The 20100-nt window shown below is 40.2% G+C and overlaps 6 protein-coding genes across 12 annotated transcripts; 3 read left to right on the forward strand and 3 right to left on the reverse strand.

Annotated features, from left to right (window-relative positions):
- Window positions 1-679: 679 nt before the first annotated feature.
- On the reverse strand, window positions 680-13168 carry LOC117785916. Of its 7 annotated transcripts, none has more exons than XM_034624183.1 (8): window positions 12997-13165; window positions 9257-10115; window positions 7119-8401; window positions 6890-7057; window positions 5042-5321; window positions 4200-4984; window positions 3906-4141; window positions 680-1374 (listed from the first exon to the last, which is right to left on the reverse strand). In XM_034624183.1, exons 2-8 carry the CDS (start codon window positions 10068-10070, stop codon window positions 840-842), a joined length of 4101 nt encoding a protein of 1366 aa, XP_034480074.1. In that variant the 5' UTR covers window positions 10071-10115; window positions 12997-13165; the 3' UTR covers window positions 680-839. The 7 variants fall into 7 exon arrangements, with proteins under 7 accessions (XP_034480074.1, XP_034480079.1, XP_034480073.1 ...); XM_034624188.1 differs by having other exon boundaries at window positions 6890-7054; window positions 12884-13165; XM_034624182.1 differs by having other exon boundaries at window positions 12884-13165.
- On the forward strand, window positions 2411-3302 carry LOC117785917 (antigen 5 like allergen Cul n 1-like). The gene is made up of 2 exons (XM_034624190.1): window positions 2411-2953; window positions 3010-3302. The coding sequence occupies exons 1-2, from the start codon at window positions 2436-2438 to the stop codon at window positions 3257-3259; spliced, it is 768 nt and encodes a 255-aa protein (XP_034480081.1). The 5' UTR covers window positions 2411-2435; the 3' UTR covers window positions 3260-3302.
- A 290-nt stretch (window positions 13169-13458) lies between the features above and the next one.
- On the forward strand, window positions 13459-14248 carry LOC117785918 (EEF1A lysine methyltransferase 2-like). The gene has a single exon (XM_034624192.1). The coding sequence runs from the start codon at window positions 13538-13540 to the stop codon at window positions 14198-14200; it is 663 nt and encodes a 220-aa protein (XP_034480083.1). The 5' UTR covers window positions 13459-13537; the 3' UTR covers window positions 14201-14248.
- A 558-nt stretch (window positions 14249-14806) lies between these two features.
- On the forward strand, window positions 14807-15508 carry LOC117782927 (EEF1A lysine methyltransferase 2-like). Its single transcript, XM_034620027.1, has one exon. It carries the CDS (start codon window positions 14807-14809, stop codon window positions 15506-15508), a length of 702 nt encoding a protein of 233 aa, XP_034475918.1.
- Window positions 15509-15958: 450 nt separating this feature from the next.
- LOC117784681 (death-associated inhibitor of apoptosis 2) lies at window positions 15959-18371 on the reverse strand. Its single transcript, XM_034622484.1, has 3 exons — window positions 17818-18371; window positions 16728-17757; window positions 15959-16663 (listed from the first exon to the last, which is right to left on the reverse strand). Exons 1-3 carry the CDS (start codon window positions 18217-18219, stop codon window positions 16575-16577), a joined length of 1521 nt encoding a protein of 506 aa, XP_034478375.1. The 5' UTR covers window positions 18220-18371; the 3' UTR covers window positions 15959-16574.
- Window positions 18372-18901: 530 nt separating this feature from the next.
- LOC117785537 (60S ribosomal protein L18a) lies at window positions 18902-20084 on the reverse strand. Its single transcript, XM_034623613.1, has 2 exons — window positions 19993-20084; window positions 18902-19542 (listed from the first exon to the last, which is right to left on the reverse strand). The coding sequence occupies exons 1-2, from the start codon at window positions 20008-20010 to the stop codon at window positions 19027-19029; spliced, it is 534 nt and encodes a 177-aa protein (XP_034479504.1). The 5' UTR covers window positions 20011-20084; the 3' UTR covers window positions 18902-19026.
- Window positions 20085-20100: the final 16 nt, after the last annotated feature.

A 20100-nucleotide genomic window follows, 5' to 3' on the forward strand; every position in this document is an offset into this window, starting at 1 on the left:
TCAAATGGCAGTGTTAAAGGCTGTTAAACAACAACAGTATATTCACAATGAAGACAGGGCCTGCCAGATGACTAAATGTAAACAAAATAACTAAAAACAATAATAATACATATTGGAATAATGCAGATAATTTAATTAAAACAAAAAAAATTATAATGATTTATTAATTTAGTTGAATATTTAAGCTGTGTACGGTAGTTGATATTATTTTTGCATAGACTGGCAACTCTTATTGTTTAGCAATAGGCGCGCGCGTGTCAATTTCAAAATGCTGCGGATTAACTATCTGCGCCAAAGACAAATGCAATGTGCAAGTCGAAAAAAGGCATATCTAGGTAAATTGAACAGCACGGCTGCAAAAATTTATCTCTTGAACTTTAATGTAACAGTCTCGATTGTACTGCGTCGTTTCCGTTATTGTTGTTGGGCTGCTTCCGTTTCTATTTCAAATTTGAAAAGTTGACTGGTCACGTTTATTAATCGGCTTAACATTTTTTGGTCAGGCTGCGCAAATGCGAGGCACTCAATGGCCTGACACGTAGTCTGCACCTATTGTTACCCATTATAATTGTTTGGATCTAGGGTTTTAAGGGCAACGACGTCATTCTTCGGATGCTAAGCTTGAAATATTATCGTTGAGGGTTGTTTACAAATCCAATCAGAAACTGATTAGAGCATATTTGTTGTCAAATACTAATTAGTTCTTTATTATTACATATTATTCGATATAGATATAACTACAAAATAATATTCGTATATAACTAGCGGTAGTCAAGTCTAAAAAAGCAAGCAGATATGTGATCTTCAATAGAATTACGTTATGTGTACGATATTAGTCATTAAATCACAGATGTACTATTATTATTTTGACCACACTCTCCCCCATTCGCATCATTGCCCACGCCGGGCGTCTGATCCGGCGGCTCGGCATTGAGCACCAGATTCTCAATTGAACGGAACGAGGCATCCTCCAAATGCGTGGACATGGCCGGGGGGCGTGGCAGTGTTGTGGAAATGCCAACTGTTTGACGTGGCGGCGGTCGATGGCGCACCGAGGAGCGCAGTATGGTTACCACATCCTCGGCCGTATATTGACGCTGCTGCTGATGCTCCAGAGTCCCCATGGGCGTGGTCGAGGACGAGGCTCGTTGCAGTTTCCGACCCAGGGACTGCGAGCGCTGTGTGTAGCCCGCGGGTCGTTGGCCAATCTCAATGGACTCGGGACTGCTGCTACCGGCGGAAGGAGCTGCATTCGCACCCGAGCCCGAAGGATTGGTCAATATGGTCAGATAATCCGGCGGTGCCACTGGCGAAGGTGACTCCGCATCAAGCGAGAGTATCGGACGTGTGCGACTTGACGAATCACCAAGTACTCTAAAAATACAAATGAAATTAAAATTAGTTAATAAATTGATTAAAACATGTCTCAAATAACCATCACTTCTTCAGCAGATGAGATACTCGTAAAATTATATCAATAACTTTTGTATTTAAATTTTAATCTTTTCAAATGAGAAAATAATAATATTGTCTACACAACAAAAACAAAATAAAATTTTCAATAAAACATTTTTCAAGTTAATTTTGAAGTGTTATTCATTGGCATTCGTAAATTTTGATTAGATAAGTTGCGCATGACAACTTAAATAGGAGATTTAAAGTTTAATAACTAAAGATTTACAATTTAAATTTTACCAGGGCCGGATAGAATTTAAAAAGGGCGCAAGATAAAAAGAAGAGACGAAAAGCTTATAATAATTTTAAATTAGCTTGTCTCCCTTTTTTAAACCTATTGGTTCATATTGTATTTTTTATGAAAATATAATATAAAAAGCATGTAAAATATGTAAATTGAATATACTAATGTAAATATAATTATGCCACATTTCATTCTAACTTTATATGCTTAAGAATCTTAAATCAATTAGATTTAAACAGTGTAATTGTAATTTCGTATTTGTAATTAGTTTAATTTCAGACTGTCAGAGCGTGATGTAACTAAATTGCATATTAAAAAGAACAAAAAAACTCAGTTGAAAGGTCAAATCATGCAAAAGAAAACAAGTTTTTCTTGTTTTTGTAAATGAATACATCATGAATGTTAACGACTCATACTACGTTTATACGATGCTTTCATGATTTCAAAGATTTGCGACATCAAAATTCACACTTACGGTGAATTTATGATATTAAAATAATTTTATGAAATAAAGCAAACTTTGTAATCAAATGCATTGAATGGTTTTACAAAATAGACTTCGTATAAACAGAGTAAGAGTTGTAATTTCTTAGAAGGTAAAACATTAAAAACATTTATTGATTAAGCATTCATCACCCTCATGAGCTGCAATCCGCCCCTGTGAATTGCACTGATAAGCTCTGTCCCTATATAAGGGCACCACAATTGCCGAGTTGTCCAGAAGATCGCTACGAAAATGAAGTCGTTCTGTCTATTGCTGGTGGTGCTAGTTGTGGGTGTGGTTTCTGCCACGGATTATTGCTCCTCGAGTATCTGCAATGGTGGCAAGCACATTGCCTGTGGCCATAACAACTGGTGGGACAAAAGCTGCCCCTCGGATGCGGAAATGCTCAAGTTGACCAATGAGCACAAGGACTTGTTTGTCAAAATGCACAACGAGAAGCGCAATTATATTGCCGGGGGCAACGATCCCAGACATAGTGCCGCCTGTCGCATGGCCACCATGCAATGGGATGATGAGTTGGCCTACTTGGCCGAACTGAATGTCCGACAGTGCAAAATGAGTCACGACAGCTGCCACAACACGGATGCGTTTAAGTACTCCGGACAGAACTTGGGCTGGCAGGGTTACAGCGGAAATCTACCCTCAATGAATACGATTATCGAGAAGAACGTGGCGATGTGGTACAATGAGGTGGCCAACTCCCACAGCGGCATCATTGAGGACGGATATCCAAGCGGCTACAGCGGACCGTAAGTCACATTTTAATAATAACATTCATCTTATCTAATTTTGTATAATCTCTTAGTACCATTGGACACTTTACTGTAATGATGTATGAGAAGAATATACGCGTTGGTTGCGCCTCATCTAGATACACTAAAGATGGCTGGAATTCGGTGTTGACCGCCTGCAATTATGCATACACAAACATGATTGGCAGTCGCATCTACTCCAGCTGCAGCAGGGCGGCTCAAGGCTGCACCACAGGCACAGATGGACAATTCCGCAACCTTTGCTCCATCAGGGAGTCGTACAATGTCAACGGTTGGAATTAAAACGAAGGAGATCATGTATTCCTCGACAAATGATTAACAGCAAGCTATGTGTAGTTTAATTCTTTTTCTAAACGAAGAGGGGTCTTACTTTTTCGTAGAAATGATGATTCCAATCTTTGAATATCATTTCTTTCTTTCTCCAATGGTAGATAAGATTACTCTTCCTCTAGAAATGATTCTATATAGTTTCTTGCCGTTTTTTAATTAAGTATAAGACTAACCTTTCTCTTGAAATGAAGATTATAAATGTTTCGTGCAGTCTGTTGCTATATCTAATCGATGGAGATTAGCTTTACCTCTATGAATGATTCTGTTCAATCTAATCTAATCTCTAGTCGAAAATGTGATAACTCTTACTCTCGAAATTATTTTCTAGTTAATCTTTCTCGAGTTTCTAATCTTATTCATTCATTGCGAAAATTTAATGTTGTTCCTTGCACTCTCTAGTCGAATAGGAGGTAAGTATTTCTGTAGAAATGATGTTACCAATCGATCTATAAAGTTTCTTACTTTTCTAATCGAAAAGTAAATATTTCTATTTAAATGATTGATTCTTTGCAAATTTAAGTTTCATTCTTTAAACAAAAAGATAAAATTCCTTGCACAATTTATATGTATTTCCTATCATTCTCTCCACGAATCTCACCTGCGCACGCTGCGTCGTATGCTCTGTCTCAATAATTTGGCCAGACGAGCTCCAGTGGCAGTTGTATATGATGGTGGAGGCGTGTACTTGGGCGGTGCATCATTCTGTGTCTCATGTGAGGCATTCTCCTGCTGCGGGTTCGTTGCATTGCGGCGTTCTTGCGCAGATCTTTGACGTGCTGAAGGGCGACGTGGTTCATCTCCCTCCTCTGGCGGACGATACAACAGTTGAATGCGCTACAAGTACAATACATTTAGAATTTGGTTCAATATATTAATTAAATACTCTACCCACCTCTAGTATGTCAGGTGGACCGTGTGTCAAGTAGCGATAGATCTGTATGATTGCCGTGACGGGAATGATGAGCACAATGCCAATTTGGACGAGGCTGCCCATTTTCCTGCTCGCATAGCTAAAGTATGATTTGCCGCGCCAATAATAGAATTGATTGGACAGCGATGCCTTGTAGTCAATCACTGCGAGCGTAATCAGTCCAATCGGCAGCAGTACGTTCCAGGAGAGCGCGAGAAATGCGGACATGGAGCCGCACATGCGCAGATCATTGACCAGATCATCACCATTGTAGGGACGACCGCGTATGAGGAACACACCAAAGATTTGAGCTGCCCAAATAATGGGTATAAACCAGGAGCCGCCAAGCAAAAAGTCCACATAATACAATATCTCTATGCCCATCTCTGTGGCAAAGGGAATGCTTAACAGGAGTCCAGTGACACAGCTCAGCAGCACGGAGCTGGTCGAATTGCCCAAAGCACTGGAAATGGGCTTCCACATGACGCACAATTGTGCCAATCCAAAGCCAGCGAACATGCCAAAGGCAACAGCTGCCCAGACCCATGAGATGGCATCGCTGGCCAGTGAAAGTGCCGCCGGAAACAGTTCCGTAATGAAACGCAGCGCTTGAAAGCCGCTCTCAATGTGCAATATGGTCTTGTTCCTGCGATACGTTTCCCCCAAGAACGAGGAATAGTGTGGCACCAAGGCACGTGGATAGGACAACAGTTGTGGATTTGTATGCGCCTGCAGCGAATACACGGACGTATAGCAATCTGGTGTTTCTACAATAAACCACAATTAGTCGAGAATACAATTGATTTGATATTATATTGACTTACCAAACGATCCCGGCACATAAATGTAGCCATGTTCACGCAGAATCTGAGCACAGCAAAGTGCCAACAATGCGACCAGGCCAAGACCCAACAGTGTAAGCAGCACCAGCAGAATTGCATCACGTCGTAGCGTCGCCTTGCTGGCCGTGGCATGAGTTCGACTCGTTATGGCTATCACGGAGGCGCCCAGCATGCCCCAAGTGAGGAACGTCTCCTGTGTCGCCGCTGTCCACGTATTTGAGTTCACCAGAAAATCATCAAAATCACTCGAGGCAAATATATTCTACAAAAAGCAGCGAAAGCACAGGTTATAATTTTTGTAATAAAATCATTTGGATTGTTGTCGGCAAATCCACACTATTTTATTTTTGATCTTCATAAAATATATATGAAATAATAATAAGAATGCAATTTTTATTTTAAAATCTTAGTTTAAATAACTCTTATTTTTAATGTTAATTACAATAGTTAAGAATTTGACGAAAATGTTGACTTGTAAAGTGGCTATGTCCAAAGATTCAACAACTTCCAACACTCATAAATTTGTGAAAACTAAACCGATTTTTAAGCGGAATGTCATTTTGATCATGATTTTGCATCTAAATTGATTCTGCATTTAAATTTTTATCATCTAGAAAATTTGATATTTTTTCGATCCTAAGCCATCTATCATCCAATTTTCCATACATACCCCTTGACATTTTTTCAAAAACTTTGATCTCTCATAACTTTGTCAAAACTTAACCGATTTTCAAACGGAATGTCATTTTGAACATAATTTGGCCTCTAAATTGATTCTGCATTTAAATTTTTATCATCTAGAAAATTTGATATTTTTTCGATCCTAAGCCATCTATCATCCAATTTTCCATACATACCCCTTGACATTTTTTCAAAAACTTTGATCTCTCATAACTTTGTCAAAACTAAACCGATTTCCAAACGGAATGTCATTTTGATCATAATTTGGCCTCTAAATTGATTCTGCATTTAAATTTTATCATTTAGAAAATTTGATATTTTTTCGATCCTAAGCCATCTATCATCCAATTTTCCATACATACCCCTTGACATTTTTTCAAAAACTTTGATCTCTCATAACTTTGTCAAAACTTAACCGATTTTCAAACGGAATGTCATTTTGAACATAATTTGGCCTCTTAATTGATTCTGCATTTAAATTTTTATCATCTAGAAAATTTGATATTTTTCGATCCTAAGCCATCTATCATCCAATTTTCCATACATACCCTTGACATTTTTCAAAACTTTGATCTCTCATAACTTTGTCAAAACTAAACCGATTTCCAAACGGAATGTCATTTTGATCATAATTTGGCCTCTAAATTGATTCTGCATTTAAAATTTTATCATCTAGAAAATTTGATATTTTTTCGGTCCTAAGCCATCTATCATCCAATTTTCCATACATACCCCTTGACATTTTTTCAAAAACTTTGATCTCTCATAACTTTGTCAAAACTCAACCGATTTTTAAGCGGAATGTCATTTTGATCATGATTTTGCATTTAAATTGATTCTGCATTTAAACTTTTACCATTTAGAAAATTTGATATTTTTTCGATCCTAAGCCATCTACCACCCAAATTTCCATACATACCCCTTGACATTTTTTCAAAAACTTTGAACCCTCATAACTTTGTCAAAACTCAACCGATTTTTAAACGGAATGTCATTTTGTTTATGGTTTGGCGTCTTAAATAATACAGCATTCAAATTAATTTTGATTAAAAAAAAATATTCAATTTTTATTACACATATTTTTAATGAATATAGAATGCAAATATCTTTTGAAAATAATGACATAAATAGATAAAGAATCTCGCTCACCTGTATGCTGGCTGGATCCACAACGCTTACAAATTTGCCAGTCACAACGACAAGTGTGAGCAATGGCAACGTATTGATTAGATAGGTCCACTTGCCCAAGGATTTGAGTCCCTTGCAGAGTATGACGAAGACGGCTGCCCAAACGAGTGCCAAGTAAGACGCCAACTGCTGAATAGAATAGACGTTAGGCTGCAATGTTTCAACGGTTCACCAATCCTGGTTAGCTTACCCGATCATTGACATGGAAACGGACACCACTCGCATCCGGATGCTTGGCCAGATGCAGACGTTGCAGCACCACAATATTAAAGTAATTGGCAACGGTATTCGTGAGATTTCCCGTTTCATTGGTGGCATCGTAGCGATAGGGAAAGGCCTGTTCCTGCCAGCGATAGACTCTGTGCGTGGGCGTTGGGAACACATCGCGTTGATAGATAAGAATCCAGGCAATTGCAACCGTTGAATAGATGGCCAGAAAGCATTGAACCATGACAAGAGCAATGCCAACGCCACTGCAAATTGGACTAATCTTCCACATTGAAACGGGACCCGCCTTGATCTTGGCGCCCAGACACATCTGCAGCCAAAAGAGCGGTATTCCAAAGATAATCGAGAGAAGAAGGAACTGCAGCAGAAAGTTGCCACCATAGTTAATGGTGAGAACCGCAAATCGGCATAAATTAAAGACACCCAAGGTGCAACCCATTAACGCCAGGATGCGACTGGCGGCGTGTGGCCATTGGCTATTGAATCCGCACTTCTCCCGCAACAATTGCGGTTCCAGTGGCGTTGTGCTGCTACTGCCACTGCTGCCACTGCATAACGTGGTCTGTGTCTGTCCCAGCTCCAGCTGATCCTGCTCAGGTCCTGTGCTGGCCGTGGAGCTGTCGCTGCTACTGTTGCTGCTGCTGCCACTGCTGTTGCTCACCAAGGATACGGGGCTGGGTATGCGCGAGGATCGCGCCGAGCTCATTTCCGAGCACAGCGTGGACATCATAGCATGCGTTGGCGTCTCCACAGGATCACGGCGTTGCGTCTGCGCCGGTGCGCTCTGTGGCCGACTCAGTGGAGATATAAAACTGCCAATACTGCGCCCGGGACTCATGGACGGATGACCCTCGCTTCGACGTCCATATTGACGTGGTCGCTGCTCCAGCTGCTCGCTAACAGCACGCGCCGTACGCTGCTCGTTCTGCAGCAGATTGTCAAAGATATGCGCCTCCGTCAGCATCTGCAGAGCGCTTCCTTGGCGATCCGGCAACGATTCGGGCTGTGAGAAACTGCGACGCATTTCCGTCGTCGTCCTCGTCGTTGGTAGATTGACCAACAAGGCGGATATATGCGGCGACTCCTGCTCCTCTTCCTTTTCCTCGTCCTCTGCTTCCGCCTTCTCATTCGCTGTGCCTTTGGTTTCGTCAGCATTTCCCATGGCGCGTCGCATTGACTGGCGACGCCATAGATCCACCTGGGCAGCTCCAATGGCGCCAGTTTCTAGTGATGTATTCGACGTAGCTGTAAAATAAACATAAATAATTTAACTTGCGAAATAAGAATGAATCACACACACTCCAGCTAACAAAACGCATTGTTAATTGTTTAATTTCAACAAAACTTTCACTTGAATTCTGAAACTAAATTGTTTAAAAAGCAGTTCCTACATCTTGCTAGTCGACTATTTATAGCTCTGCTTGAATTATGACTTCATTACCCCTCAAAGTTATACTAAGTGAAACTGATTTTCTTTAATTCTAAGTTAAACTTTTAAAGGCGTAGTAGAAGTAACAAACTAGCCTTAGTAAGAGTAGTAGAAGTAGAAAAAGTTAAGGGGAATGTATAGAAAATATTGACAGTGACCGAAAAAAAATTATATTTTAATTTTGAAGTAGAATAAAAATAGAGGCCAAAAAATAATTAAATTGACATTCCGCAAGGAAATCGGTTAAGGTTTGACAAAGTTATGACATTTTAAAGTTTTTGAAAATGTGTCAATATGGAAAATAATGGAAAAAAATTAATGAAATGAAAATTGATATAGAATTAAATGAAAGTTGAGTTGTAGATTTTTCATGAAAATCAATTTAATTATCTGGATTGATCGTCAAGAATATTATCGAGTTTAAATAGTTACAAATCGTTTTCGCGAAAATCTAGTTGACGATATTTCGATATATTTTTACATAACTAGGAACTACGTAATCTGCATACTGTTTAACTTAGTAGAAGTCTAGTAAGAACCTGATTGATTCGAAATTCCCCCTTATATAATATATGAATCACTTGTTTGATGTTTTAACCGATTGATTCATGAAAATTTGCACATTTCTGATGATCCACGTCACATCTGAGTCTGAGATCATTTGTAGTTACCTTTTGTGTTTGATGTTGGCGTCAGACCGCAGCTGAAGGTTTTGCGCATCTGATGGTCACGTTGGAACTCGGCGTCCAAGACTGGTTGGACATCCTCATGCGACTGTTTGTGCTGCTTGCGTTTGCGGCTGAGAGGAAGGGTGCGTGTGCGTGGTTCTCGGTTTAAACTGGGATGACCGATGACAACACCGGCAATGGCCAATGGATCCTCTTTATCCAGTTCCTCCAGATAGTTGTCCAAATCCATGAGATAATCCTCAACTTTATCGTCATCAGCGGAGGAGGAAGAGGAGGAGGATGAGGTGTTGCCGCAGGAAGAGTTGCAGTTGCCATTAATCTTCGATGCGCCATGCACATCCAGTATGGCATCCAACTCATTCAGCACACTGAGCGCCTCGTCCGGCACAACAGCCGTCTGTTTGATGGGCGTGCTCAATGGCGGCTCTTGGCTGACGTCACAAAATGCATTTCGCTCATCATCCATGGCCAGCGACATCTTAAAGCTGAGCGGATGCAACTGCTGCTGCGGCTGCTGCTGCTGGTGATGAAATCCCTGCGGCGTTTGCTGTATCTCAATCAGGTCCTCATCGCTCGGTTCATCGTCGTAATAGTCGCAGGCCTGTTTTATTGATTCGCTGGACAAACTATGTGAGAGTCCATATCGTTCTGGTTCTCTTAACGACTCTTGTTGTTGTTTTTGTTGTTGTTTACGTCCCTCTTTTGTCGCTGTTGTAGTTTTTGTTGCTGGCAAACTGGCGTAGGCGTTTGAATTACGCTTGAATTCCCGGCCCGCTGCTTGTTCTTTACCGTTCATTTTGTTAGCATTGCAGCACAGTGTTGCACAGCGACAGTTTAAATCCTGCAATAACATTAACAGCAACAATGTTGGTCAGCGAAATAAATTGAGGTAGGTCATGTTAGGTCTGCTAGAGATGAGCGACTATTAACAGATGTAAATACTAAATCTGATCGATTAACAAATCTGTTCCAATTAATATGTTAATCGGAAGCCTTGAACATTTGTTTTTTTTTTGGTGTTTCATGACAAGATACAAGTTGAGCTCAATCAAAGCTCAACTCGGGCTTAACACCTGAACGCCTGATTGTCGGTTTTTATATAGTTAACACGATAGCGAAATGCAATCAAATGCAAACAAGCGCGTGCTTCCCATTTTATGATACGTTTGCACGTGAGTGGCTTCCACCCAAGACAGCAAACAAATAACAGCTGTCCAGTTTGTGTGACAGCCGTAAATAGCAAAGAGAGCGAGAAAAAAGATGAATAATAAATAAAAAGTAGAAGTAAAAATAAAAATAAATAAAGCAGCGTAGCGCGTGTTCATTCAACTGATCAGGTGAATGTACTTCCGTTAATAACTTTTTACAGACACTTGCATGTACATTGTACATACATATGTATGTACAATCAACATTTTGAAGCTGATTGTTGCCAAAAGGGAGTGGCAAAACCTACCGAATATGTACATAGGTATGTAAAGTTGTGTCTGTTGTCTAGAGCAGCGAGATCGCGATCGTTGGCACGTTACCTCGATTAAAGCAAATGTCTTTTCACGCAGCAGCAGCAGCAACAACTAAATCTGGTTTTCTTGTCGTTTCTTTTGCATAGTATAACCGTGACCTTCTCAGAGTTTTTGACGTTGCCAGTGTGGCCATAAAACTAAGCAGACTGTGCAAACAGATCTCAGATCTCAGCTTTTATCACACAATATAATGTGAGAGGGCAGAAACGAATGCTCTTTGTGTGAACTACCCTATTTAAGCTAATAGAATCAGGCTTTACAATACGAGTATATATTCGTATTAATTGTTGACTCAAGAGGTCAAATTATTTAGCGAACAAATGCCATTGATCGCAAATTCGCACAAAGTTGCAATCAACGGAGAAAACCAACCCTGTCCTGCTCTGCTTTGCCCCTCCCTCACCAAGATGTGATGTTCGACCTACCTACCGTTAAATTTCGCTCCCGTTTCGTACTCGAATGCGAATTCCGAAATGTCGAGTAAAAGTAAACAAAGCAATAAGCAATTAGTGCTGCCACACGAAAAACGTTAATAAACGGGGAGACCTGACCTTCAATGCGAATAAATGGTAAACACCCCAAGAGCCAGCTGCAACTTGTTTTGATTTTGTTGCAAAAATGCCGCGGCAACTTGCAATTTACAATGAAATTGACATTCAGCAAAATGAAATAAAACTAGTTAATCGACGAGTTGAGACGGAGACGCAGCGATTAATACAAACACACACACACACGCGCATACATAGACGGAGAGACAGGCATTCACACACGTACGCACGCACCACATGAGAGAGAGGGAGGGAGAGTGAGAGAGCAAACGTCAATTTGATCATGATGCTGCAACAATGAGAGTTTTGTCCAACTATTAAAGCGTTTATTTGTGCATTTATGTATATGTGTGTGTGTGTGTGGAGCAAAACTGGTACTAACTATAAAATAAGAGCCTATTATTATTATGTTACAAAAAAAGCAACAAAAATGCACTGCACGTTTTTTCTTTTTTTTTTTTTGTTGTTGTGTGCAATTTCCTTTTTTGTTTTTGCAACCACTGCAGACACGAGAAACCACCAGCAAACAACACAACACAAAAGGGAGCGAAGCAAAGCAAAGTGTGTGGAGCGCCGCTAGCGGGGGGTAGCGTCAACTGCATGCATGAGTAATGCCAGCGCCGCTGCTGGGGCAACAATTACAACAAACAATTTTCGTATTGCAATTGCAATTAAGATCAATATTTAAGTAATGCAACGGGATTGCAGGCTGTGGCTGTGCCAATTGCTAAACAAACCAAAAACACAAACATTCATACATATGTATATGTGCATACGTAGGTAGAACGCGGAATTTATTATGTATTTACATATGTATATGTATGTACGATATAACGGGAACTGCTCCCTCTGCTACTGCGTTGTTGAAATACTTTTTACAATACAATTATACACTCACACACACACACACAGCGAACGCGTCCCAGTTGTATAAAATAACAGTTCTTATGGTAACCGAAAAAAGACAACAACAAAAAGAAAAACTGCTGAGCTGATGATTTTTTTGATATTTGCGGCTTTTGGGGAATACCTTGGGGATTGGTCATTCTAAGGGGTTAGCGCCACTTGGTGCTTGACACCAAAAGCCCAGGTTAGTAAAATGAAACCAGACGACGAACATTGGATCTTCAATTGAGCAAGAGTTATATACATACATACATACATACAGCTATTGAGATACGTGTATGTGTGTTCATATGTATGTATGTATGTATACGCGCAGCGATTTGTGCTTATTTCGAAATGAAAACGCGGCCAGTTTACAATTTGAAGAAGATTTTTTTTCGTAGCGTCAACTTACGAAACGTATCAAGAGTAATCACACACACAGATACGTTATATTAATGCAATGGAAAGGGGAGCGCGTTGGCGTTTCTGTTTCTTCTGCTGCTTCTTCTGCTTCTACTTGCCACACAATCACAATGTTGCACTCCAACTCTCACTCACACTATCTCGCTCGCTCTGGCTCGCGCTAGCACACTTAGTAGCAGCAGTTAGCATAATGCACACACACGCATACATAGGCACATAATACTCACTTAAACATACACATAGACACAAAAGCACTCACAGACGCGCGATACCAAATATCTTGTTTTCTTCTAAATTTATCAGCTATATTTGTGCCACAATTCTTTGCGTTGTTGCTTGCGTTGTTGATTACAATGCTCTACTGTGTGCCCGGTACGCATAAAATCTCAGCTTAGCTTAACAAAATAATAAATCTTACACTTTACTTTTAAAAATACATTTCAAGATCGACACGCGCGAGACACATTCGCTCCGTCAAGAAACAATCGACTGACGAGTTCAGCTAACAAATATAACAACAATATAACACAAAAGCAAACTGTCAGCAGTGCAGCTCAAACTGTGATTGTAAGCAAGCAGAGCAGCTATACTAAAACTGTCAAATGTATGTTAACATTATCTATCGATAATTAGTCAGTGAATGTTTTGATGTAATTTATTATTAAAAAACAAAATATATTTAATTTTTTATGCGCAATATTATTTTGTTATTTATTGCTGTGTATTTTAAGTCAATAATCGTTTTGACTTATGTCGTCATCACTTTAACATTGAAGCTCTGTTAATTTCAGCACAATGTTAACTATCAGCTGTTGTCTTGCCGCTCAATTTACAGAACAACAACCTCACGTTTAAGTGAAATTTATTTATAATTTTGACTAATGGAGCTGGAAGGTTCGGAATTGGGCACCAAGGAATACTGGGAAACCAGCTACACGCGGGAAATAAGAAATTATAAAAGTCACGGCGATGTTGGCGAAATTTGGTTCGACGAAGACTCTCAGCAGCGCATTGTCAATTGGCTATTAAAGCAAGAATCCATCGATAAACAATCAGCACGTGTGATCGATTTGGGCTGCGGTAATGGAATGTTTCTCATTGCACTGGGCAACGAGGGATTCACACAGCTAACGGGCGTCGACTACTCGCCAAAGGCCGTTGAGCTGGCTAAGGGAATAGCAAAGGATCAATCCCTGAACATAACATACGACGTTGCAGATCTCACACAGAGTGAAGCGCCTGAGCTGGGAACCTACAATATTGTCCATGACAAAGGCACCTACGATGCAGTGAGCTTGTGCCCCGATAATCCCAAAGAGAAGCGTACCAATTACCTGGAAACAGTGTCAAAGCTACTGCAGGACGAGGAGAGTCTGTTCATCATTACTTCCTGCAACTGGACAGAGGAAGAGCTGCTCACAAGCTTCGAGGATTTGTTTGTTAAACATTGCTCCATTCCCACACCCACCTTCAAGTTTGGCGGCAAGGTGGGCAATGTTGTTACCTCCGTAGTGTTTAAGAAACGTCCAAATAACTCAAACTGAACTTTTTATCGGCTAATAAATGATGGATGATTACTATGGATTTGAGTATACGATTTATTTTTTAATAAAAGGATCAACTTTTCGATCTCTTTTGGAGTTTGGTCTATTAAGATTGTAAAATGCGATATGTTATACTGGTACAGGTATTCCATAGTTACCATATATCTTGATATATCTTAAATTTTATCAAGATCAGTTTATAAACTCGAAAGTTATTCAAGAAATTTGGGGTATGTGTTTTTACCGGTCACTAGTAACTTTTATAAGCTTTAAAATAAATATTTGAATTTGATAGTTGTTTTTTCAATTTTTATTTCGAAACTACGAAATAAGCCTTATTTTTTTATTTAAAAAAAGTTATTTTTGATTCATATTATTTTAAAAATAATTTTAAATATCGGTTGAGCCAAGTTTTAAATGAAATCAAAAATTTAATACTTTCAACCCATGTCCAGGAACAACTTATATCGATACATCTGTCATTAATAACTTTAAACTGCGTCGCTCTGTTAATAGTCTGGCGCAATGTTAAAATGCATTTGTTTATTTACCACCTAGGATACAGAAAAACCACCTGACTTTTAAGTGGAATATAAAACATACAATATGGAACTGGATTCTTCTAAGTTGGTCACTAAGGCATTATGTGAAGCTTACTACGGACAGAAAATAAAGCTATTTTTAAGGTACGAAAATACTGTCGAAGCCAGGATCGAAGAAGACGCTCAGCTGCGAATCATCTTTTGGCTATTGAATCATGAAAAAACGGATAGAAAATCCCGTGTGATTGATTTGGGCTGCGGTGATGGAAAGTTTCTCATTTATCTAGGCCATTCAAAATTTAAAAATCTAACGGGCGTCGACTACTCAACAAATGCCATCCAGCTGGCTAGGATAATAGCAAATGATCAATCCATGAGTATCAAGTACCATATTGAAGATCTTACACTGAGTAAAGCTCCTAGGATAGGAACCTACAATATCGTCCATGATAAAGGCACCTACGATACAGTGAGCTTGTATCCCGAAAATCCTGACGAGAAACTTGCAAATTACCTGGCCACAGTGGCAAAGCTTCTACGCAACAAGGATAGTCTATTCATCATCACTTCCTGCAACTTTACGGAAGACGAGTTGATTTCCAGCTGTGAGAACTTATTTGTTAAGCATTGCTCAATACCCTTACCCAAGTACAAGATCGATAAAAATGAGAAAGTTTTTACCTCCATAGTGTTTAAGAAGCGTACAAGAAACTCAAACAGAAATTGGTTTCATTTCTGTGGCACTCCTGAAATGGAAAACACTTAAAAGCAATAATTGATAGATAATATAGATTCGAATTCATTTTCTAGCTAAATAATAACATTTTAAAGCTCTTTTAAAGGTTCTTTTAGTTACAGATGTTTAGAGTCTGACTCACAATCGCACAAAAAAATAAAAAAATTCGCTAAAATTATAAGATATTGTGTCATCGATGTTAAACTAGACCTGTAGTCAGATTCTAACTAGTAACAGCGTCGCTAAACTAACAAAACACAACATATTTGTTGAAATAAACTATATATAATAGTTTTTTATTCCTTCAGATTTTTTATTCCAGCTAAAATGTTGAAAATTAAAATTTTACGAATCCACATCAATGCTTTCCAGGTGGATTACAAACCCAGCATTAAACACGAGACTTGCATCGGCTACTTACGTGACTCTGGTCAAGGGTTTATCTGATATTTGTGTTTGCACATTGATAGTCGAGGGGAATTTTCAACATGTACATATATATTTATTTATTTTGTATGTGTAATTTCAATTATTGTGTACTCCATTAAATCAGCGGCCTAATAACACATTCAATAACAAGAAATGGACAGCTATGTGCCTCCGGCGCAGCCGAAGTCTAAAAATACCCTTGCAGGTGCTGTAAATAAGGCGAAAATCGAATCTGGCAGCCAATAAATATCTGATATGTTTAAAAACAATGATAATACAATGTTGAGTGTAGCAAATAATAAAATTTTGAGTGTTAAAACTTGCAATTTATAAGAGAAAAATGAACTCAGATTCGATTTTGTTAGAATAGTCAATAAATCTATTAGATAGATAGCTATATCCCTATGTGCCTGCAAGGGTTTCATTTGTCAGATAGTAAACAGTTGATAGATACACTTAATAAAAACTCACATAATACGTTTACACATTCGATACAGCAGAGGTTAGTAACAATTTAAAATCGCGTTAGCTATCAGTTAGTAAACGATATTAAAGATCAGCTGATAGACAGACACGCCCACCGCCCCCAGTTGCTTAGGCGGTACAAGTACATAGTAGACAGTTAATATTATTATAATGCTAGGGTCTTTCAATTGGATGCATTGCTTCAAGAGAGAAACGTGCGAACATATCCCTTGATATCCGCACGACACATGGGACAATTTGCCACGCTGGGAGCGCACTGATTACAAGTGGCTGCAAGATAAATGTGATGTGGTTATCAAAGATCTAGAATTTGGAATATAATTGCAACACTTACCCAAGTGTCCGCAGGGTAGGAATACAACACCGACCTCTTCATCCAAACAGACCTTGCACAGGCGTGCATCCTTCAACAGTCGATTCTCCTCCTCCAGCGTCAGATTGCCATTGGGATTCGAGTCGCACACCAAGGCAGGTGGTGCCACAGATGGTGTTGTCATTGCTGCTGCTGTTTTTATTGTTGTTCCTGTTGTGTTGTGTGTCTCCGAGATTGCCGCTTTACTCGTTGTCGCTGAGCAATCCACAGGCGCAGTTGGCGCCGTAGCAGATGATGAGCAAGAAAGCGGTTCTGTTACCTCCAGTGCGGCACCAGTGCCAGCATCATCGAATATTGCATGCAACAAGTCATCCAGTGTATCAAAGGCACAACCCGAACTGGACAGTTTCCTGGCAATCGTGTTGCGCACAGCACCAACATCGATCCCAAGCGCTAGAGCTTCACAGGCTGGCGACGCTGACATGGCGCTGTCAATGCTCGTTGGCAGCTGTGGAGCTGTTGGGGCTGTCAATGATGTTGTGGCCGATTCACGCACCTGGCGCACATAGTTTGGACCCTTGGCGAGTAATACATATTGACATTTGGGCGACCACTTGGCGTGCTCATGCCATGGCTCATCCTCCTTCTGCCAGGAGCGTAGTCCGATATTACAATGAAAGCAGCGCACCTGGTCATCGATCTTTTGGTAAAACAGACCCGCCTGTGCCAGCGGCTCAGCAGGCTGTATGTTGGGAATTGGCCAGTCACTAAATGTCCGAAGTCGTGTCTCCATGCAAGAATATTTGGGACGTTGCGGTAGCGTTGTTGGTTGAATGCCGAGTTCCTCCATATTCTTGCCAGTGATCTCAATCAGTGGACCCATCTGGACTCGCGGGCAGTTGGGAAAGAAGCGACGGTGCTCATCAAAGGCATTATCGTTTTTCTCCCACTGTGCAATGACGCCCTTGCACCACACGCACTTAACGTGATCCAATTGATTCAGATAGTAGAAACCCGCCTTGGCCAAAGCTTGTGGCGTAATGTTCGGATTCTGGAAAACTGTAATGTTAGTAATGTTTACAATGGATGTAAATCAACAACAAATACAAACGGGCCAATCCTTGAACGTTTCCAGTCGATTCGATTCTATGAGCATATCTGGATCAGTGCACTGTCCCCGCTCCCTTGTGCCACCATCAACGACACTGTTTCCCTCGCAGTCGTTCGTCTCGCTTCCAGTGGTCACTGTTTCCAGTGGCACATTCCCGCAGTGATTGGGAGCCAATACCATTGAACAAATAGGTGAAGCGCGTCGATGTCTTTCCGCTACCTGATCCCCGTACTCCCAGTGATCGATTCGTATGTGACACCAGTTGCATTCGGCCTCCAGCCAGTTGCCAGTGGCAAAAAAGCCATTCTTTACCAAATCCTCAATTTGGACAGGCGCATTTGTGGGCCACCCTACAAACGTCGTGTATCTTTCGCTTTCCAATTCCAGGCGACGATCGCTCATGTTTGTGATAACGATTTGTGGGACGTTGTTGTGGCTTTCTTGTAACTGGGTTTACGTATGCAATGATGTAATTTGCTCAAATTGCAGCTTAACAAAAGAACCAAAAAACTAAAAGTCAGCTGCAAGAAATAACTTATTGATTTCCCAATAGTGTGACCAACTTATGCAAGGTATAAAATCCCACTTAACATGCTGTCTGTTAAATACAGTCCTTGACTATTTGGACTATTTCTGGGATTCAATCTAAAAGATCGGCGCGCGATTTAAATTTGTGAACTTAAACAACAGACAATTCTAAAAAAAAAAAAAAACTATGCAAAAACTAATTAAATTCGAAATAAGACAAAATATAGGTAGAATGAATAAAAATCCAACAAAAATTCTGCAAAAATTTAGAAATTCTAACTTCAAAATTAAGAAATATCAAAAAAAAAAAAAAGTAGAAAAACTGTAAGCTACCACAAATATTGACAATTGACCCAAAATGGTATATATTGCCAGATCGGTGAATCGGTCGGGTGGTAACATTTGGGCCAGGTGGCAGCACTTTATCTCCTAGGACGCCGCGAAACAGTGCTTCAATTAAAATTATGTACTTTTGAATAAATTGACCAGTTAATTCTAATTACAAATCCCCATTACTAGCATTATATCTTACTTATTTTATTAAAATCACAATTCCTTTTACTCTTCAACGTACTCATTTTATTGAAAGAATCACTTAGAAAGACTTGCTCCTTAAAAATTTGAAAACCAGTTGGAGCACACCAATATTATGCACGCCAGCTGATTTATAGGTGTTGCTTCTTATTGGAAGTAGGTCCTTGGCTTTCTGTACGAGAACAGTTTCCTGTTGCCCTTGTGGTGGACACGTTGCACCAATGGGAACTTGATCTTGGAATCGTGGAACTGCTTGACATGGACGCGACGCGTCTTGGCAGCGGCAATCGACTCCACCTTGATGATCTGAATGGAGTGGGCACGGGCACGATGACGAGCGCCCATGTCACGGTAGCACTGTGTGACGGCACCACCGACTGTCAGGTCACGGTACTCGCGGTACATGTTGTGTGTGCCCGAACGAGAATCGTAGCGCAGCCAGATGCCAAAGTTCTTGATCTTAATGGGCGACGTCTCGTACACCTGCTTCAGGGAGACAATCTCACCGGTTGTCTTCTTGAACTTTTTCAGCTGGCGCAAAAAGTACCAAAAACGGGATTTGGCGACAATGTTGTCGGGAGCGAAGATGCGCATCTTGTACAGAGGCGTCTGTGGCTCCTTCTCGCTTGGCAGCTTGCGGCCAACGACCTCGTATTCCTTCAACTGCAAGTTAAGAAACAGTTTAGTTAATATCCCATTTTTGTAAACAAGCAAGCAGTCAAACACACACACACAAACACAATACAATCACACACATACTAGCGCGTGTTGTTGTTTTTATAGGTTATGTGTAGAAGTTCTATTAAAACAAACTAATTTAATTTAGTGTTTTACAAGTTATAAGTTTAACAGTTGGTAACATTTCAAGCAAGTTGCCTTAAAACTGCTATTTGGAATTGCAGAAGTCCCCCTCTGCCTCAACGCAAGTGGCAAGTGGCGGCCGCATTGCCCTCTGACAGCTGACAAAGGTGCATTTTTGTGTTTTTCGCACATTAACTGAAATTTTCACACGGTTTTTCCTTTGCACTTGATGCGCACAATGTTTGACTGCTTGCTTTACACATTTTTAACACAATTTGCACTAGTTTTCTATTAATTTTCGGCAATACTAACCAATCCCTTGGCTCTCATGATGACGGCTCACGCGAAAAAGGAAACGGAAAGAGCTGTCAACTTGCGATTACCACTGAACTCGAAACGCGCACGCAGCGTTGCTTTTCA

The sequence above is a fragment of the Drosophila innubila genome (genome assembly GCF_004354385.1).
Source record: "Drosophila innubila isolate TH190305 chromosome 2R unlocalized genomic scaffold, UK_Dinn_1.0 1_C_2R, whole genome shotgun sequence".
Taxonomy (NCBI): domain Eukaryota; kingdom Metazoa; phylum Arthropoda; class Insecta; order Diptera; family Drosophilidae; genus Drosophila; species Drosophila innubila.